Source organism: Rhinolophus sinicus, linkage group LG02, assembly GCF_036562045.2.
Source record: "Rhinolophus sinicus isolate RSC01 linkage group LG02, ASM3656204v1, whole genome shotgun sequence".
NCBI lineage: Eukaryota > Metazoa > Chordata > Mammalia > Chiroptera > Rhinolophidae > Rhinolophus > Rhinolophus sinicus.
Genome location: NC_133752.1, coordinates 110,621,040 through 110,641,517, shown reverse-complemented (window position 1 = coordinate 110,641,517; position 20,478 = coordinate 110,621,040). Strand labels below are relative to the sequence as shown.

At 46.2% G+C, this 20,478-nt stretch overlaps 1 protein-coding gene across 39 annotated transcripts in view; it reads left to right on the top strand.

The window, feature by feature from the left end:
* Nucleotides 1–20,478, top strand: part of CACNA1C (calcium voltage-gated channel subunit alpha1 C) — a 727,463-nt gene that overhangs the window by 455,011 nt on the left and 251,974 nt on the right. For all 39 annotated transcript variants that reach the window (XM_074325148.1, XM_074325146.1, XM_019757254.2 and 36 more), the window contains one exon: nucleotides 20,078–20,217. In XM_074325148.1, coding sequence (XP_074181249.1) covers nucleotides 20,078–20,217 — 140 coding nt within the window. The remainder of the gene's footprint in view (nucleotides 1–20,077; nucleotides 20,218–20,478) is intronic.

Sequence of the window (20,478 nt, the reverse complement as noted above, 5' to 3'; positions counted from 1 at the left end):
CACGTTTCTGCAGGTTAGCAATGTAGACTGGTCCCAGCTGGGTGGTTCTTCTGGACCTGGCAGGGCTCAGCTGGTCTGAGCTAGGCTTGCTCAGGTGTCTGCAAGCAGCTGTCACGAGAACTGGCTCGTTCATATGGCCTTGACTAGGTTGGCTGGTATGACTGGGTCCTCTTTCCACATAGTCTCTCATTCCGTAGTAGGTGATCATGGGCTTGTTCATGTGGTGGGAGAAGGGCCCCCAGTCGGAGAGAAGCAGCTGCAGGGCCTCAAGAGGCCTAGGCTTAGATGTTGCACAGTGTCGCTTCCACAGTATTCTATTGGTCAAAGCAAGTGACAAAGTCAGCACACATTCAAGAGATGGGCAAATAGCCTGTGATAGGAAGAGCTGTAAAATATTGTGGCCGGTTTTGCCATCTCCCACAGATGGGTTGGCTGGAGCCAAATTCTAGAGGGCCTCGGGTGCCAGAGCAAAAAACGCCTTAGTAGGAAGGACACAGAAAGCATGCAGGGAGCTAGAGAAGGGGAAGGACTGAAGTTTCCCAGTGCCAGCCTGTGCTGACCAACAGTGAGGATTTATCCACTGCACTAGATGAGAAAAGCACAGTGCAGTGTGTGCGTGGGCGCGATGGTGATGGCAGAGGGGTGCCACCCTCCCTTTTTCTCAGGTAGTTCCTCCTTCCTTTTATGAAACAAAAGGGATAAATAAATGGTCATTGTGATTTTTCATATTTCTAGTTGGCAGCGTAAAAAGTTGGCAACCCCACTCCCGTCCCTAACATTTCTTTGCTGTGTTACTAATCCATGAAATCTTGACAAGAGCCTGGGAATCACTGGGTAGATGATGAGGAAGAATTCACAGAGGGGAGAGACCCGCACAACCAGGATGGTGTCTCAGTGGGGGGTGGGGTCACAACTGGCCTAGAATGGCTAGCGTTTTGTGCGTCAGGTTTTTAAAAGCAAAATAGTGTCTGCTTTGGAATGTTTATACTATATTTGTGATCCCTTATCAAATCAAATACTCAGACCCATCACTTCAGAGCTTTCAAGCTGAGAAACACCGTCAAAGGAAGGGCTATCTTTTCTTTTCTCATTCTATACATTTTTATTTTTCAATAATTTTTTCAGGTGTATAGAACAACATAATGATTAGACATATACCCCTCACAAAGTGGTAATCCCCCAAGTCTACTACCCATCTGACACCGTACATAGTTACTACAATACCATTGACTATATCCCCTATGGTGCACTTTACATCCCGTGACTATATATACAGAGGATGCCAAAAAAAGTATACACATTTTAAGAAAGGAAAAAACTGTATTAAAATTATGCCAATGGTAACCATTTTGAGCACCTCTTGTAATTGCCGAAGTCAAACATAACTTGTATTCATCTTTTGTTATTGGTATATTTTGAGTATTACAATTTTAATACAGTTTTCCTTTCTTAAAATGTGTATACATTTTTTTGGCACCGTGTGTGTGTGTGTGTGTGTGTGTGTGTGTGTGTGTAATTATAGTTAACATTTAATATTATTTTATATTAGTTTCAGGTGTACAGCGCAGTGTTTAGGCATTTATATAATCTGTGAAGTGATTCCCCGGTAAGTCTAGTGCCCATCTGACACCCTACATAGTCTTTGCATTATTGATTATATTCCCCATACTGTATTTCATATCCCCGTGTCTATTTTGTGACTGCCAATTTGTACTTTCTAATCCCTTCATGTCTTCCCTCACCCCCCTCTCATCTAGCAACCATCAGTTTTTTCCTCTGTATCTATGAGTCTGTTTTGTTTGCTCGTTTATTCTGTTCTTTAGATTCCACATATAAGTGAGATCATATGGTATTTGTCTCTCTCTGTCTGACTTATTTCACTTAGCATCATATCCTCTAGCTCCATCCATGTTGTTGCAAATGATAAGATTTCATTCTTTTTTATGGCAGATAAATACTTCATTGTATAAATGTACCACAATTTCTTTATCCAATCGTCTATTGATGGGCATTTCAGTTTCCATATCTTGGCTATTGTGAATGGCACTGCAGTAAACAGAGGGGTGCATATATTTTTTCAAATTAGTGTTTTGGATTTCTTTGGATAGATACGCAGGAGTCGAATTGGTGGGTTATAAGTTATTTCTATTTTTAGTTTTTTGAGGAACCTCCCTACAGTTTTCCATAATGGCTGCACCAATTTGCAATCCCACCAACAGTGTATGAGGGTTCCCTTTTCTTTACACCCTCAACAACACTTGCTGTTTGTTGATTTATTGATGGTAGGTATTCAGGAGTGAGGTGGTTTCTCATTGTGGTTTTTATTTGCATTTCTCTGATGATTAGTGACGATGAGCATCTTTTCATATGTCTATTGGCCATGTTTTATATCCTCTTTGGAGAAATGTCTCTTCGTGTCCTCTGCTCATTTTTTTAATTGGTTTGTTTCTTTATGATGAATTGTAAGAGTTTTTTTAATATAAATTTTAGATATTAATCTCTTATCAGATGTATCATTAGCAAATATCTTCTCCCATTCAATAGGATGTCTTTTTGTTTTGTTGATAGTTTCCTTTGCTGTGAAAGAACTGTTTAGTTTGACGTAGTCTCATTTTTTCATTTGTTTCCCTTGCCCAAGGGGATATATCAGTAATAATATTACTAAGGGTAATGTCTGAATGTTTACTTCCTATATTTTTCTTTTAGGAGTTTTATGGTTTTGTGCCTTACATTTAAGTCTTTAATCCATCTTGAGTTTATTTCTGTATATGGCATAAGAAGGTGGTCCAGTTTCATTTTTTTGCATGTATCTGTCCAGTTTTCCCAGAACCACTTATTAGATAGACTGTCTTTATCCCACCATAAATTCTTGCTTCCATTGTAGTAGATTAAATGACCATATAGGCATGGATTTACTTCTGGGCTCTCTAGTCTGTTCCATTGATCTGTGTGTCTGTTTTTATACCAATACCATGCCATTTTGATTACTATAGCCTTGTAGTACAATTTTATACACGAAAGGGCGGGAGGAGCCCCACCGACAGGCAGTGGGTACCGCTCTGCTACACCGCTGTGCCATGAGCAGTTTCCAGCAGGGTTAGTGAATGTCAGGTGAATGCAGGACCCTGGGCTCCGGGGCCTCTGGTATCAGATCCCTTCTCACCTACCACAAAACCCACCTTCACAAGGAGAGACAGCTCAAGCTCATCTCACCACTACCAGGGTCCCCAAAGGGAAAGACTGAATCACTGTTACCACACTCTCCTTTTAGGGCATGTCCCCAGTTTATTGCTCTCTGTTTCATGACATTATAATTGAACTGGTCAGCAAGGACAGCAAGGCCATTTTTACAAGGGAAGGGAGACATCCACCAAAAGCCAAAATGATGACTATTTGCAGCTTGCACGAAACACTTATTAAATTAGATCTGCCTTCAGCATACGTGTCAGCCAGTTTCCAAGAAGGGCTCAAGTCTGAGGAGCTGAGCCTGATTTGGAGGAGAGGCGAGTTCGCCCTTTTTAGGTGACCGATGGTCAGCAGAGAGGCTAGGAGAGGGGGTCAGGGAGAAACTCGGTGACTCCCCAAAGCAGGACGTGGACTGCGGGCCCCTACAGAGCGGAGACCGTATCTTTGCATCTTTGTGTCGCTGTGTTCCCCACAGCGCCAGGTGCCGTCCATGGAAGACGTTTCATCCTCCTCCTCATGGCCAACCTGGAGGCCTGCTCTAGCAACTTGGGGGAAGGGGTTCCAACACTCTGGGGCTCACTTTCTACTGCCCTAGGAGTCTATGACTCTCTATCCCACAACCCCCTCTGTCAGTACCTGGAGTGGGGGGAAAGCGGGGCTGAGGCTAACAGAGAGTCAGAGTGAGGCCGAAGGTGAGTGTTAGCACGAACAGGAGATTGGGGGCCCACTCTCGGGCTCTTCACAGTCTTCCTGGTTGACCTTGGTCACTTCTATTCTGCATGCTTCAGTCTTGACTGAAAAATCAGCACACCTCACTGCTTGGTTCACATGGAGATAATTTTCTTCTTTTTTGCTTTTCTAGTAATAACTCATTTGTATAGCACTTTAACGATTACAAAAGTCCATAATAAATATCATTTTCATTTCTTATTTCAAATTCACAATATCCCTATGAGGTAGGTTTTGTCATCCCATTTTACAGATGAGAAAACTGAGGCAAAGAGGTGTTCCCAGGAATCATGGTAAGAAGCAGCAGATCAAATCCTTGTGATTCCATCCAGTGTTCTGCCCTGGTTCAGGGTGCATGGTGACACCCGAGCCCTGGCCTCCAGAACAGCATGATCTGACAGAGGAAGTGTGCTGTGCTCATAGTCAACAATAGCACAAGGCAGACTATTACCCCAAACACCGTCCTCCCAACACAGGTCCCATCAGGAGACATTCAGATAATGGAGTAGGCACATGTTCTAGATGGTAGATCAGAAAAAGCATAGACACAACATGCTTTTCTAAAAAGCATAGACTGTTGTAAATGAGCATTATCACCATGTCATGCATTAAGCAGCTTTGTGGCTTTGGCAAGTCCTTCCCCTCTTTGTGCCTGACTGCCCTCATCTGAAAAACTGAGATGCTGGACCAAAGGAACTCCCGGGTTTGCTCCAGCCTGATGCTTTGTGCCCAGATGCTTCGGCACAGTGCACAGCCAGGTGGTCCTCAGAGCCTTCCGAGCAAACCACCAGAACAGAACCAGAGCATCAAGAGGGCAGACAAAGCTGTCATAGAGCCTGGGTGAGGGAGGTGTCCCCTTCAAGGCAGGATCCTGGGGCCACTTAGACAGGCAGAGTCCCGGTATCCCAGCAGCCAGCCCCAGAGGAGCCTGCTGCCCGAACAAGTTTCCTGTTTGCTGAAGTTCAAGTGCACGCTCGTGTCTTTGAACCACATAGGAGGTGTGGCCAGGCTGCTGCTGGTGAGCATTTCATTTCCTTACCTGCTGGTCTTCAAGTAGCCCAGATCAATAGTACCACTTACCCATCTCAGCCCTAGAGGCAGGCTGAGGCACTGAGGCAAAAGAGGACCAGACTGGAGGATCCACTGTGTGGAGCCAGAGATGGCCTCCTCAGGCCGATGCACTGTTGAGCCACAAGACTGACTGGGAGCAGTCCGAGTCCTGTGCAAGCCCAGTGGATGGGGAGAAAGGTCCTTGCCAAGAGAGCATAAGTGTCACACTGGCCTGGCCCATGCCTGTCTTGATGAATAGCTCTTCTCTGCCTCCATTCATCCATCCATACACCCACCCATCCACCCGGTCATCCATCCATCCATCCATCCATCCATCCATCCATCCATCCATCCATCCATCCATCTGTTCATCTATCCATCCATCTATCCATACGTTGATACAATCATCCCTCCATCCATCCATACACCCACCCATCCACTCAGTCATCCATCCATCCATCCATCCATCCATCCATCCATGCACGCATCCATTCGTTCATTCATCCATTCATTCAGTCACTCACTTACTTTGCTTCCCTCTCATTCCCAAATGGCATCAAGGACTGCTGGTCCTCAAAGGGACCTTGGAGGAGATGTGGTGTAACTAACTGAGGCTCATCCATGAATCCATACCCACGGGTGACCCACTCCGGTGCCTGGGTGCACAACTCGCAGAGGCAGCCACCCCATTGTTGGAGAGTTTGTCCTCAGAGGCAAAATCTGCCTTCCCCTCAATTCCACTGATGGGTCCTTCTTCCTTTCTCCTACCTTTTCGAGCTATATGGAGTCAGTCTGATCCTTTCAAGGGACAGTCCTTGAGCCTAGTGTTTCCCCAAGTGTGGAATGTGAACTTGGGAGGCGGGGGTGAGAAGATTTTAGGGAATACATGGACAGACATTTTAATAGTTATTTTTACTGTCACCTTTGATCGTGGCAAGCAATAATAGTGATATTTCTGATTTAGAAATTCATTTCTAAATGTTTATGTAAGAGAAGTGAGTTGATTTAAAGAAAAGTATTAAGTAAATAATAGTATTAGATTGGCGCAAAAGTAATTGAGGTTTAAAAGGTTAAAAATAATTGCAAAACCGCAATTACTTTTGCACCACCCTAATACAACTATATGGACGCAGCAGAAATGATAATGACCTTGTAAATGGTTGCACTGGGCCACCCCCTCACCAACATCCATCTCCTGAACCCTTATCCTCTATTCTCATCACATCACCCTGTTCTTTGATCATGGTTTTCATATAACTTTCATGGCTTCGTCTATATAGATTGTTTCTCAAACCCACGCTTTCTGCACTGACCTGCCCATCAGCTTTAATCACCTGTTACATTTCTGCTGGGGCATTGCTTCTCTTTGTACTCTCTTCGTCACATCTCAGATACCATGAAGTTCTAGAACCACTGGGGGAGTAGGGAAGGGGGGGAACACTTCTTAAGTATTTCTTCCTGGTTAACATGTTGGCATACATTTTTTCCCCTCAATCCGTAAGGAATCTTGATAGGAAAATATTATCTCCATTTTATAGCTGGTGATGGATGCATGTAATTTGGCCAAGGTGCAGTAGTTTTAGAAGATCTAAAATTTAAAACTCAGATTTGCTGGTGCCATGGAATTCCCATTCCACTGGATCACCTTCTAGCTGGGTGCAGGAAGAGGAGTGGAGATTATCTGGCCAAACTTCACACTTGCTGGATAAACAAATTGCAGTCCAGAGAGCTTGTGTGACCATGCCTGAGCCACCCTGTTGATTGACCAGCGCCGGCCTTGGACTCAATCACTGCAAATGATAATTTCATTCTTCCAGCCGTTCTGAATGAAGTCTTGATGTGATGTTTGATACTCCCCTCTCTGTCCATCTCCATTCCCAGCATTTTCTGAATCTGTCATTGCCTTTTCTCTCCTTCTGCTCTGTTCTTCTTTGGTTCAAATGGGCATCATATATTCCTGGACTACTTCAGGTTCTCCCAAGTTCAGTCTAATCCGTCTGCAAGTTGCTTTCCACATTTATCTTTATCTTAGCCTGGCACATATCACCCCTTGATCACAAACCATCCTTGATGCAAGTCACTATAGACCTTAAATCCTGAGACACCCTCGTATGAAGTACAAATTCTATCCTGTCACTCAAGACCTGCTTTCAGTTAAACCCTGCTGTCTCCAGATTTGTCTCCCACAAGGCAAACTCTCTAGCAAAAATCATCTGCTCTTTATGTCTCCACAGGAACTTATGTTTCCTGTATGGAAATCACCTTACTGTCCCTGGGCTCAGCCCACAGTCGCTCCCCACCCTCAGGCCCAGCCCACACCACATATCCTGACTTTAGCAGCCTGCTTTTTCTCTGGATTCTTAAACGTCTTATTATCCACTGTACCCATTTGGCAAGTAGCCAACATGACCCTGTATTATCATTTCTCTCCGCCAGGCACACCCTTCCTGCCTCCTTGCCCGACTGTGAGCACTTGGAGGGCTGAGGCAGCATCTTATGCCCTGTGTAATCACAGTCCTCACTCTCAGCACCCTTCAGGGTGGGCCCCTCAGTACACAGTCTCCATGTAGCGATGCTACATGGCCTGGTGGTGCTCCTTACGGGGGCCGAGGGGAAAGCTTGCCGAGGAAGAAGGCCACCCTTCTCCATGCCGCCTACAGTTGCACACCAAGTGCTGGGTGACAGGCCACCTGCTGACCCACGGGCTGTCTAGGGAACAGACAGAGGACGGAGATGTGAAAGTGCGCTGTACACCATGAAGTACGGGCATTGAGAGAGGCCGAGCCTGGGACATCGACCTCAGTGGCCTCCAGATATCCTTCCAACTCTGCACTAGAGGGTCTGTGAGCCTCCAGGCCAAGGCCCTGTACAAGGCACTGTGGGGACAGAGGGAAATGTTGACATAGTTCCTGCCCTCAGAGCACTCACACTCCTGATGGGGTAAGAGAGATCTAGGACACTTGCCACAAGGAGAGAACTTATAAAATATGCCATAATTCATACATAGAAATCCCAATTGAGCAGCATAGACAATAGACATACTGGCCATGAGACTGTAGGGCCCACAGAAAGAGGAGACTGAGAGCCCTGGAAAAGTCAAAGGAATCCTCTAAGAGGAGGAGGAATCCATCTGGCCCTGGAGGAAGTGAGAACATGCCAGGCAAGTGGCCACAGAGGCCAGCATAGAACTAGATAGGAAGGGAGGTAGCGTCATAACTTGTGTAGTAGGTGTCAGGAGAAGACAGGGTACACAGGTAGGAAGCAAAATATTCAAGCAGAGAGGGTGAGGCCTGATGAGCTAGGAATGGGCAGTCCCTATAAATTCCTGTGGCATGATGAAAGTAAGATTCTGGAAAGTTCCTTACTCAGAAAATCTTTCATTTTTTGAGGGTAAAAAAAAACCCACCCTAGGAGAGAAATACCAGGTCTGCATCTGTGTCCTTTATCTCTGCCCCTGGGATACTGGAGGGGTTCCTCCATGCCATGCCACCCACCCCACCGCTTTTAGGACTATAACATGACTCCCTCATGCAGCGTACCCTTTGTCTCAACAACCCTGTGCTGTACCAAGAGGCTAAGCACAGAATTACATAGCTACCATTTGACAAAGATTTGGGCTGATCTCTCTAGATCTAGCCTGAGACAGTAATCTGAGGGAAGCATCTCACACATGGGCTGAAGAGTGAACTAGAAGACAGAGGAGCATTTGTCTTGGTGTTTACGAGCTCCGGCCTTTCCAAGCTGGGTGACTCTAAGCTTAGTTGTAATGTGCCCAAATGGCTGATAAGGGGTGGAAGCACTGAGCAGAAGTAGAATAAAGAGGCAGAAGGAGGAGGAGTGTAGAGATCGCAAATAGAGCCTATCGATAAGGATGGTTTCAGAGGCAAGTATTAGAAAACTTACCTCGAAATAGTTTCTACAATAAGGAAATTTTATCTCACATAAAATAAGCCCCAAATGAGCATGGCACCAAAGTTGGTTGAGTTAATTCATTGGTTCAGCAACTTCATTCAGGACCCCAGTTCTTTTTACCCTTTCTCTCTGCCACCCTCAGCATGTTGCTCTTGTCCTCAACTAGTCCCCAGATGATTGCCATGATTCCAGGCTTCATATATGGGCATGCACATGCCCAGCTAAAGAAAAGATTTGGGTCACATGCCCCTTCCAAAACCAGTGGATGGCGATGATGACAATAATGGCAATGGTGATGGCTGGTAGTGAAGATGGCGGTGATGATGTCTGTAGTGGTGATAGTGATGGTGGTGATGGTGATGATGCGGTTGAGTGGTGTTAGTGATGGTGATTGTGTGTTCGTGATGATAGTGGTGGTGGTGATGGTGGTAGTTGCATGGTAGTGGTGATGGTGATAATAGTTGTGGTTCTATGGTGGTAGTGATGGTGATTGTGTGGTGGTGGTGATAGTGAAGATGGTGGTGGTGGTGGTGATGATGGTGGTGATGATGGTGATGATGGTGATAGTGGAGATGGTGGTGATGGTGGTGGTGGTGGTGATGGTTATGGTGGTGGTGGTGATGATGGTGGTGATGGTGGTGATGGTGATGGTGTGGTGGTGGTGATGATAGTGGTGGTGTGAGGAAGAAAAGAAAGTGGGAATAAGAGAGAAGAAAATACCTGCCCTTTCTGCTTCACAAAGTGATCATGAGTCTCAACATTAAAATGTATGGGCACATCTGAAATCTATGTAACTTTACTAACAATTGTCACCCCAATAAACTTTAATTTAAAAAAAATGTATGGGCAAGTGTCTTGTGAACTGTGTGATTACCACATGGTTACCACATCTCTTCAATCCATTTGTCCTCTGCTCCTGAGAGCACTGTCGCCTGTCACTTTGCCTTCCATAGCTGAAATAAAACACTTCAAGAGGCAAAGTGTTGGCAGGTTCCCAGACACAGATCCCTCTAGATCTAAGGGCTAAGGAGGGAGGTGAAACAAGAACATTTGGACCACATGGAACCCAGCAAACAGGATACAGAGAAGGTTTTGTTTTTGTTTGGTCTTTAAGTTGCTTTGATAATGGGAAGTAGATGTGAGGCCTCAAGTCTCTAGTTTTTGTTGAAGTCAAGAAGATCAAAAGAGGCACTAAAGTGAGTTGTGCCACCTGCTTGGAGGTCGGGAGAGCTGATGTCGACAGGGCAGGAGAGGCGACAAGGAGGGACAGCAGGCTAGTGCTGCTCAGCAGGGGTTCCATGGGAGCAGACAGAGCCAGGATATCTGGGAGGACGCACAAATCCACATGCAACAGGGATGTTCACTCTACAGACATGTGCAGAACATCTACTGTGTGCAGGTGCCAGGCTACAGTAATGTCAGCAGCTACCATCTGAGTGATGACGATGTGATTTCTAATTCTGAAAATTACCCATGAATTCAGTATAAGTATTCCCTATTTACTGGTGAAGAAACCAAAATTTGGTAGATTATGTAGCTTGTCATAGGGAAACAGTTTGATCCCAGGTGTGTCTGACTCCAAAGCCCTTTTCCTCTATAGTTTTGCCTTTCATTTAAAGACACCTCTTAATCAAAGGTGACAGAGACACTTGCTTCTGCCCTATAGGTGCTCTCTCTCTACAGAGGAGAACCACCTAGAAAACACACATTGTAATAAGAGCTATCACCGTGATCTGAAGAAAGGGTGCTGCAACTAGAAGGAGGGACTAACTCCACCCCTTCTGGGGCAAAGAGGCAGGGAAGGGGTGAAAGCCAGACAAGGTGATGACAACGGACCTGCCTAGGAGCCTGAGGAGGAGGTTGCCAGGCAGAGCAAGGGGCAGGGCTTAGCCGGGCATGACGAGGAGTTGTACATAACAGCCTGTCTGGTTTGAGTGTGGTGAGCCTTTTGGTGTGACTGGCGTGCAATGTGGTGGCCAAGGATAAGGCCAGACGGAGTGGTGGACAGACTGTGATAGACCTGGGAGTTAGGCTCGGGAGGCTGGATTCAGTTTTGAGGTAGAGGGGAGCCACTGAAGGCTTTTAAGTGGGAAAACAGCCTCAATGTCAATGCGACCAGTTAGGAAGCATCTTTAGTGTCCAAACAACCAGTGACTGGGGGCCTGGATGGGGACAGGCAGTGGGGATGGGCAGAAACGACAGGTTCTGTTTCCCTGGGTCAGGCGTCAGTCTAGTCCTCAGTCTAGTGTCATTTATTCTAGTGGGCATGTCAGTCTAGTGGGCATTTAGGAGAGCGTTTTAAGGTCACTGCTGCACCCTCCCTCCATTTGGGAAATTACACATTAGCCCATAGGTCACTAAGCCAATGTCCCCAGGAGTAATTCAGCCCTGATTGGTGATATCTGTCACCCTGTCCACCCCATTACCCTCGAAGGAAAGGTAATATCCCTGAGTCAGAGTAAACTCCCTGGAGAGGAAGGGGTCGGCCATATTCTCAGCGCAGAGCTGCCCAATGACAGGACGGGCAGCCTTAAAAGGAAATGACAGCCCTGAGATGGAGGCAGTCAAGTGAGGAAGCACCTGCAGTGGCAAGGAGGCTGGCCTGTGTGACATTTGGCTTCATTTGAACTCCAAGAGGGCAATGCAGGCAGCTAGTGATGCAGGTTGATTGTTCCCTCTGTGCGGTCCACATGCTAGGCACCAGGTAGAGAACTCCAGCAGTACAGTCTCTGCCCTGTGGGGTTTACAGTTGAGACACAGCCTAGGAAGGGGCCCCATGGATGGACAGAGATGCTGTCTCAGGGACAGGGGGCAGTGAAGGGCCCAGCAGGTGTGGGCAGGCTGGCACCCAGACATGTGACACAGCTCGCTCTGCTCAGCACACTTTGGATCCGAGGCTGGTGCTGCATGCCAGGGCAGCTGAGGCAAGGCCAGCCTCTAGAGGAGAAGACAGAAACGCCAGAAATTAATAAGTCACTTCAACTTAGCATCATGGGCAAACAAAAGAAAACAGACCAGTTGGAGGAGAGTTTTGGTTTTTTAAACTGAACTACTGTAAAATACTGGCATGCTTTTCAGTTCACTCAGCCTCAATTGCTACCGTGTTTCCCCGAAAATAAGACCTAGCCGGACCATCAGCTCTAATGCGTCCTTTGGAGCAAAAATTAATATAAGGCCCGGTATTATATTATATTATATTATATTATATTATATTATATTATATTATATTATGTCATGTCATGTTATGTTATGTTATGTTATGTTATATTATAAATCCAGTCTTATGTTATATTATATTAAATAAGACCAGGTCTTATATTATAGTAAAATAAGACTGAGTCTTATATTAATTTTTGCTCCAAAAGACGCTTTAGAGCTGATGGTCCAGCTAGGTCTTATTTTTGGGGAAACACAGCATACATATATATATACACACACACACATATATGTTGCCCTTTGGAAGGGCCTCCCAAAAAAAACTGAAATTGAAAAAGTTACCTTCAGTGGCCTCCCACGTCCCTGCCCAGCCCCTTTCTTCTTAATCCAAGTACCCCAGGCATCTGCCCAGGGTTTCACAAAAAAAAGCTATGATGTCAACATTCTGATGAATTAGTCCCTGTTAAGGTGGTAGCTGGTTTACATATGACCTCAGGTGGTTTGGATGGAGACCCCTAAAGGTTAGAAAACCTTTAATATCCAAAAGAATGCTTCTTTTTCTCCCATTGTGGTAAAATATATATAACATAAAATTTGCCATTCTAACCACTTTTAAGTATACACTTCAGTGACATTAATTATACTCACGATGTGCAAGTATCACCACTGTCTGTTTCCAAAGTTCTTATTCCCCAAAACAGTTCCTCCCTCCCCCCAGTTCCTAGTAACCTCTAATCTACTTCCTATCTCTGGATTTGCCCATTCTAGGTATTTCAAGAAGTGGAATCACACAGTATTTGTCCTTTTATGACTGGCTTCTTTCACTGAGCACCATGCCTTAAAGGCTCATCCATGTTGGAGCAGGGGTCAGAACTCCATTTCTTTTCACGTCTAATATTCCATTGTGTGTACATTTACCACATTGGAATTTATCCAGCCACCCACTATGGAGGGAAGGCTTCTTAATGGCTGCAATTCTAGCACCAGTAGAGGACCCAGGAGGAAGGAGGATTGGGGATCCCTGCCTGCTGCCCACCCTTCCAGTCACACCATGTATGTGCCCTTTACTGCCCCTGAGGGGCACAGTTATCCAGGGTTTCAGTCAGTCCGCAGACAGAGGCCACTGTGCTATATCAGGAGGAGCACCAACCAGTCATCAGGAAACCCATGTGCTTATCACATGGGGTCGATGTGTGGCCTTGAACAAGTCCCCTTACTTCTGTATAATGAGGGGCTTGGGTGTGTATCCTTTCTGAAGGTCCTTCCAGCTTCTTATTTCTACACGTCCATCCAATGTCCTAAGAGAGCAATGTGGCAAGTCATGTGGGGTGGAGCAGACCCTCAAGAAACATTTGTGGCTGAATGAATGAATGAATGAGAGAACTGGAGAATGAGGAACTGTAGTATTCCAGTTTCCTCGTCTCCCTTCATTAGAGAATAGGCGAGAGGCTGTCATTTGAGGTCAGACTGAATGGTACTTAAGTTATGAAACAATCTGGAATACAAGATTCTACCTGAAGCATTGTTATTGTGTTTATTATTGTCTTTGCACCTTCTACTGAGATGGAATTGTATGACTGGACTTCTCATAATTCTGTTTGGTGTACGATTCTTGGCAGCGTCAATAAATACACTTGTGTAAATTTAAGTGGGTGCACAGAGGCTCTTGTAGTATCGATTCTCACACCCTGGTCTGTTGTATAGCAGATGTAGGCTGTCCAGATGGTGGGCATTGCCCCGCTGTACAACGTGTGTGTGTGTGCAGAAACGTGCATCCATGAATAGACATGGCCGGCTCTCCATGACTATCTTTGTCCTAGGAACTCTGCCCTGACGTGGCTTCTGCTCACAAGGAGTCTGCGTTCTCCTAATGCACAAATATTAACAATCGCTTTAATGAAGGATTTTTTATTATAAAATCCACTTGCATTTATGGCAATTCTCAGACAATGAGGAGAGGAACTTCTTGTTCCTTTCCATGTCTTGGAATCTGACTGTGCCTTAGGCAGAACTGCACACAGGCCCGATACCAGCTTCCTCACTTGCCATAGAATTCTGGAGATAATTTGGATGTCATCTACCACTTTGGAAGTGGTGTTCAAAATTCCAAGAAAAACACAAAAAACAGTGATTCCTCTTCTCAAATAAAATCTTATGCAGAAGCCAGCATGTAAAGCCAATAAACGCCTTCCAGACTGGTCAGGAAGAGGTGACTACTTCTCTCTGTCTACATCCCCATCACATTGGCTCCTGGACTCCATTCAACTGTGCTAGGACCCTTGGACAACCTTTGCATGTGGGTTAAAATGGCGTTGCTCTGGTTCAAGAGCTGGGGAGCCAAAGCCCTACTTCCTCAGTCTTCCCCTAACCCGTAACTGCTCCCAAACAGCACTGTGGAAACCTAGGGCTCTCTGCAGCACTGTATTTTTTTTCTAAATGCTTAACTAGTTCTTCTACTGATGAACAAATACACCCAGAGAAGTAAAATGACTTGCCCAAAGACGTTCAGTCAGTTGGTGTCAAAATCAAGATTATTAGCATCAAAAGATAATTGAATCTCTGTCCTCTAGAAGCTTATGATGTAGTTGAAAGGCAGGACATGTGTATATGAAAAGATAAATGGAAAACTAAGATAGCCTGTACACATCAGTGTCCAATTAGCTCCACAAGTGTTTAGGAGACATCAGGACTCCTGGGAACTGAGGCTCTCTCCACTGAATTCTTCTAAATATTTCAGACATGGCTGTGACCATGGCCCCCAGCTGCCAGTTGTAGCCCTAAACAATGAGCAGGGCGAGAGGAAAGAAAGGGAGAAGAAGGCGGAAAGGAAGCAATAAGAGGTACATAGCACTGGAAAGAAGAGAAAATGATAGAAAGGCAGAAGAAAGACAGGAACCATCTGAAAAGGCAAAGTCATCACTGCCCCAAGATAGGTAGCACTTCACCCATCATCAGGGAAGGGGGTCCTCCAGGAGCCCCAAGGAATCCAGCTTCCTCTGTTTGCAGCTTTGAGAGTCTGGTGCTCCCCTTCCTCTGTCCCATGGTTTGTCCTCTCTTCTGCAATTTTCATACCTCCTCTACCCTTTCCAAGCTCAACACAGAATAGTAGAAATGGGAATCTTAGTCTGTACCATTTGGCTTCCAAAGTTCCCTGGTTCCCACCAGCACAGAAAGAGCAGGTGCATACTCACTATTAGGTGCCTTCTCAAAGAACTCTGGGACCCGTCAGGATTCAGGAGGGCACACAGAGCTCTGGCCTCAGGATTCAGGCAGGAGGAGGGCTGCAAATGCATGGACTCACAGAACTGATAGCGACGCATCAGCGGGAAGACAATAGTCTGAGAGTTTCGCCCTTCTCTACTCCACTCACTCGCCCTTAGATGTTTCTGTGGCAGTACAACACATGTTTTGAAAGGATCAATTAAACTGTTTCATTTATTTAAGTGTTTTTGTTTGCTTTTAGGTTTAGGGGTTGTTTGTTTGTATGTTTGTTTGTTTGTTTGTTTGTGGGAATTAATTCTGTAAGGGAACCCATGCCCCTCAGGCAGAGTGAATACAGTGCTTCTCAGGATGAGTCTATGCAGACGGCTGTGTCCAGACTTAGCAACCACAGGCACCTGCCCCTCCTGTGGATTCATGCCCACACCTCTTCTTACTGACTCCCTGGTCCCTTTTCAGTTCTATCTCAGAAACTTAAGCATCTTAGCATGACCCAGTTGTGTTTGGGGATAAGCGGGGACCACTGAGAAAGGTTCCCGGCACCCAGGGAGGACAGACGTGACAAATGAACCTTTAGACTGAAGGTCAGAAAATCTGGTTTTCCGTCCTCGGCATGTATGTCTCTGGCCTTTTATATCTTATCAGTATCCTAGTTTTTTAAGTGAGTAGGTTAAGTAGATGACCTCCAAGATCCTTTCTCTCAAGACTCATGGCTTGAAGCAGAGCCCTGCAACTTCTACCTCGGAGATAAATACCATGAAATGCAAGTGCTTTCTTGAGGATGAGGTTGTCCCTTAGGCAGTTGGATTCCAGCCTCAGTGTTTCTCCCTTTAGTCTGCAAGCTGTCCCAGAGCCACCTCATTCAACCCTCTGTGCGAGCTGAACTTCCCTCTATGCCCCACCTCGGCGTGTCTGATCACCGACAGCTCCATCTTGATATCCCACAAGTGCCCTAAATTCAGCAAATCCAGAATTGACTCTTCCCCTTCCTCTTCCAAGTCCCCTCCTGCAGTGGGAGGCATCCACATTCAGAGTCACCACATTCAAAACCACAGGGAGGGGACAGCGTATTTCTTTCACTGACTTCCTCGAACCCCTAGTGCAACCAGAAATCAAATTACATCTTTTATAAAGATGCTCTCAAATCCACCTATGTCTCAACCAGTCCTTCTGTCTCTACTGCAGCTCAAATCTCCATGATCTCTGTATGGGTCACTCGCCACCCTCTCCTCCCCTGTCTCCGCCGTCATGCTCCATGGTAGTGCCAGACTACGGTGCACACCTGACCGAGCCATCCCAGCATCCTCAGAATGGAATCTAAGCATCCGGGCGTGGCCACACAGCCCCTGGGCATCTTGCTCCTACACATCCCTCCAGCCCCATATTCTCATAGCTTCACTCCATCCAAATCAAATGTTTGCATTTCCCGAAGCTCTCCACACTTCCCCTCTCCTTAGTTCTTCCTCCACGTGGAATACCTGACCCTCCCCACTTTCTTCACCTGTGCAACTCCATCCTTCAAACCTCATCTCAGCTGCTTGGGAAAGCCACCAATAGGAAACTGTGCTTACCTCCACAGCATCACTTACTCACTTATGGAATCATCTGTCCATTTGTCTCTTACTGTACCAAGATAGCCATTGTACCAATTTACCAAAGGTCAGTTTTGGAGCCCCTTTTCTCAAATCTCCAGCACCCAGCACATAAACATCTTTGTGAAAATTTGAATGACTCACTGTCACATCAGATGGCCTTCTGGACCTCCACATGTTATGTGCCAGGCTGTGGGATAAGTGTCACATGGTATAAATTAAAGGAACAAGCTCTATTGGGAGAATTACAAAGCAAAAGGTCACAAGAGAAGCCACAGGTCCCCCAAGCGTCCCATCTCACAAAGAGGTGTGTCAGGCCCAGGAAGCCATTTGGCCTGCAGCGTGGGTCTACATTGCAGTAGAGGGGAGCAGGACCCCTCTTCCCCCATGGCTTTCTGTTTTTATAGGGAAACCAAGCAAGGCAATGAAGCCTTGTAGGTGAAGGAATAAACAGATTGCTTGGTGCCGGGTAGTCTGGGTTGGGGGTTCCAGCTGTTTATAGGAGTTGTCTTGGAATGCCTGCTTACCATCACATAAGGTTCCCAGAGCCTTTGGGATATTACTGTTCTCCTTACCCTGAAGAGGAGGTACTCTAAGCTTGGGTGCTACCTCCTTCAGAAAGCTCATTGTCTAGACAATCTAGAAGGAGCTCCAGAGTCACTTTCAGATGATTCAACTGGTTGTTCCACACTGAAAATGAATGACTGGATGGATGGATGGATGGATGGATGGATGGATGGATGGATGGGTGGGTGGGTGGGTGGGTGGGTGGATGGATGGATGGATGGATGGATGGATGGATGGATGGATGACTGGATGGATGGATGACTGGATGGATGGATGGATGGATGGGTGGGTGGGTGGGTGGGTGGGTGGGTGGGTGGGTGGGTGGATGGATGGATGGATGGATGGATGGATGGATGGATGACTGGATGGATGGATGGATAACTGGATGGATGGATGGGTGGGTGGATGGATGGATGGATGGATGGATGGATGGATGACTGGATGGATGACTGGATGGATGGATGGATGGATGGATGGATGGATGGATGGATGGATGGATGACTGGATGGATGACTGGATGGATGGATGGATGGATGGATGGATGGATGGATGGATGGATGGATGGATGGATGGATAAAAGTAACTAGCACATAAGTGAACACATGAAAGTGCCTGACATGTAGTAGATACCCAACTTATGTCTGTTTCCCTTTCTTTTTCTTCCCTTCTCATTCCAACATCAACTTTGTGAATTTCCATGGGGATTTCTGTGGTACAGAGGAGGTGGCTCTGTCATCTATTGTTAAACATGAGAGCTCTGACCCTCATGGGGATGGGGGCTATGTAGCTATGACAGTGCCATACCTTCACAAGCTTCCTCAGGTTGCACTGTGCCCTTATAACATACTTTCCCTTTCAAAACTATCCTGATGTTCATTTTAATCCAACATCACCTCGTTTTAAAAGACCTGACGCTCCCACACACTGTGATTTGTAGCTGGGTCATAGGCCCGAGGCAGTCACGTCCCCAGACCAACTTTGTGATGCTCTAATGGGTAGGAAATGAAGGATAGATGGTCTGCCTCTGAGATGCTGATTCAGTCTGACCTGTCTATTCACTTCCCATGGTTGCTCCCTGACCTTGGCCTCCATCAGCACATGGGCCAGTGGTTCTTAAACTTCAGGTGCCTCAGAAACACCTGGAAATTGTCTGTAATGTACATCTCCAGGATCTATAGCCAGGAGTTCTACTTCAGTAGGCCTGGGTGGGGCCCAAGAATTCTGCATTTTTTAACTTTGCATCCTTAAACTACTTCATCCAGAGGTGAGACCAGCACTCGCTAAATGTCTAGGGGATTCAGAAAGAATGAAGGGAGCACAGGGTCATGTATGGGTCAACCTCTCCCTGCAGGGCTACCCATCAGGTTCCCAGTGCCCCAGTCATGGAACACCCTCCCAACAGGCTAGGCAGAAGAGGAGGTCGTTCCCAGGCAATGCCCCTCCTCTCTCCCTAATGTGGGTGGCACCTGGAGATCCCCTGTGAGCTCCACCTGGCCCTGTAGAGGATGGGAAAATAGGTCTGGGGTTCTGAGTTGAGTTCTTCCTGAGTTGAGGCTGTGGACTGGCCCGTCCTGCTTGGAGGATCTGTGGCTAAATGCCATGTGGACTCGTGTTTTGTGGTCCAGTGAGATGTGGACTGGGGTTCCTGCAGTGGGGAGCAGTGGAGCATGAAGGCATCCAGGCAGCCTTCTCCTGGCGAGGGCCGTTAAGGCTGTGCACTGGGGCATGCTATGGGAGAGAGCAATCAGTGGTGAGGGAAGCTAGGGAATCAGCACAGAGTTGGCTGGCTCTAACTGAGCCAAGGAGCTTGTCCTGTTCAGTGCAGGCCCCCAGGGACAAGAGCTGCAGCCATAAATGCAAAGCCCTTCTGCAGGTGGCAGAGGGAGGAAAAGACTACCTGCCTCCGACCCCTTGAGAAAAGAGATGAGCCTTTTCCACTCACCACTCCCATCTGAGTGCCCACCTCCATCCTGGAAATGCTGGTTTTCACTGAGGACCCAGTCTATGTCTTTGGACAAAGAGTTTTATTTCCTCAAGAGAGACAGTTCAAATTTTTGGATCCATGTTTGTGAGCAGTTTTTCCTCTGTTTCAGCAGCTGTTAAGAGATCTTCAGTGTCTCTATTTCTTTGCACCTTTGTTTTTGCTCTATTTTGGAGAACTCAGCTACGTAGTACACCCCCAAAGACTATATATATTATCTTCAGGGTTTGTTATCTTGAAATCGTGGCCCACTTTTCCCACGGTTCTGTCTACCCTCTTTCTCAGCAGCTTGCTCCACTGTCCAGGCATCATTTCCCTTTAGGTCAAGACATTATGAGAAGGTACAATGACATGTTCATTGATTAACTAAGTAAGGTGTTTCCCCAAAAATGTGCAATTTTTCCACCACTCTAATATTCACACTTTAACAGAGGACATTTGAAGACTTAAAAAAACAAAACAAAACCTCAGTGCACAGTGGATTGGAGTTCTAACAGTGGGACAGACTGTGGAGTTGGAAATTTGGCCTGGAAGGGGAGGGAGATCCCAACCCCTGTCCCTCTAGATCCTTCTACAGGGGGACGGCATTCTCCTCCATCTCCTCATGAGATCTGCAGGGGCAGAATTTTGTAAATCCCCAATCTAACGATTTTCTTTTTCTCTCTCTTCTATTTTTGTTTCCTAGGAACGAGTGGAATATCTCTTTCTCATCATTTTTACCGTGGAAGCATTTTTAAAAGTAATAGCCTATGGACTTCTCTTTCACCCCAATGCTTACCTCCGCAACGGTTGGAATTTACTTGATTTTATAATTGTGGTTGTAGGGTAAGTATAACTTCCCTTTGCATCCCCGCTCCTCACCTCTATCACCACTTCATACCTCTTTTTCATTCTGTATTTCTATCTCTTCTTGATTTGGTCACTGTGGCACTGGGCTTCAGGCAGGATGAGAGGAGCTATTAAATATCGCTTTGAATTCAGACTTTCTCCAAAGGGAGAGGAGCTGTTACTTAGGAACACCTCCCACCACTGCTCCCACATGCACGCGTGTGCTCCCACACATGTGCACACATACGAGTCGAACCT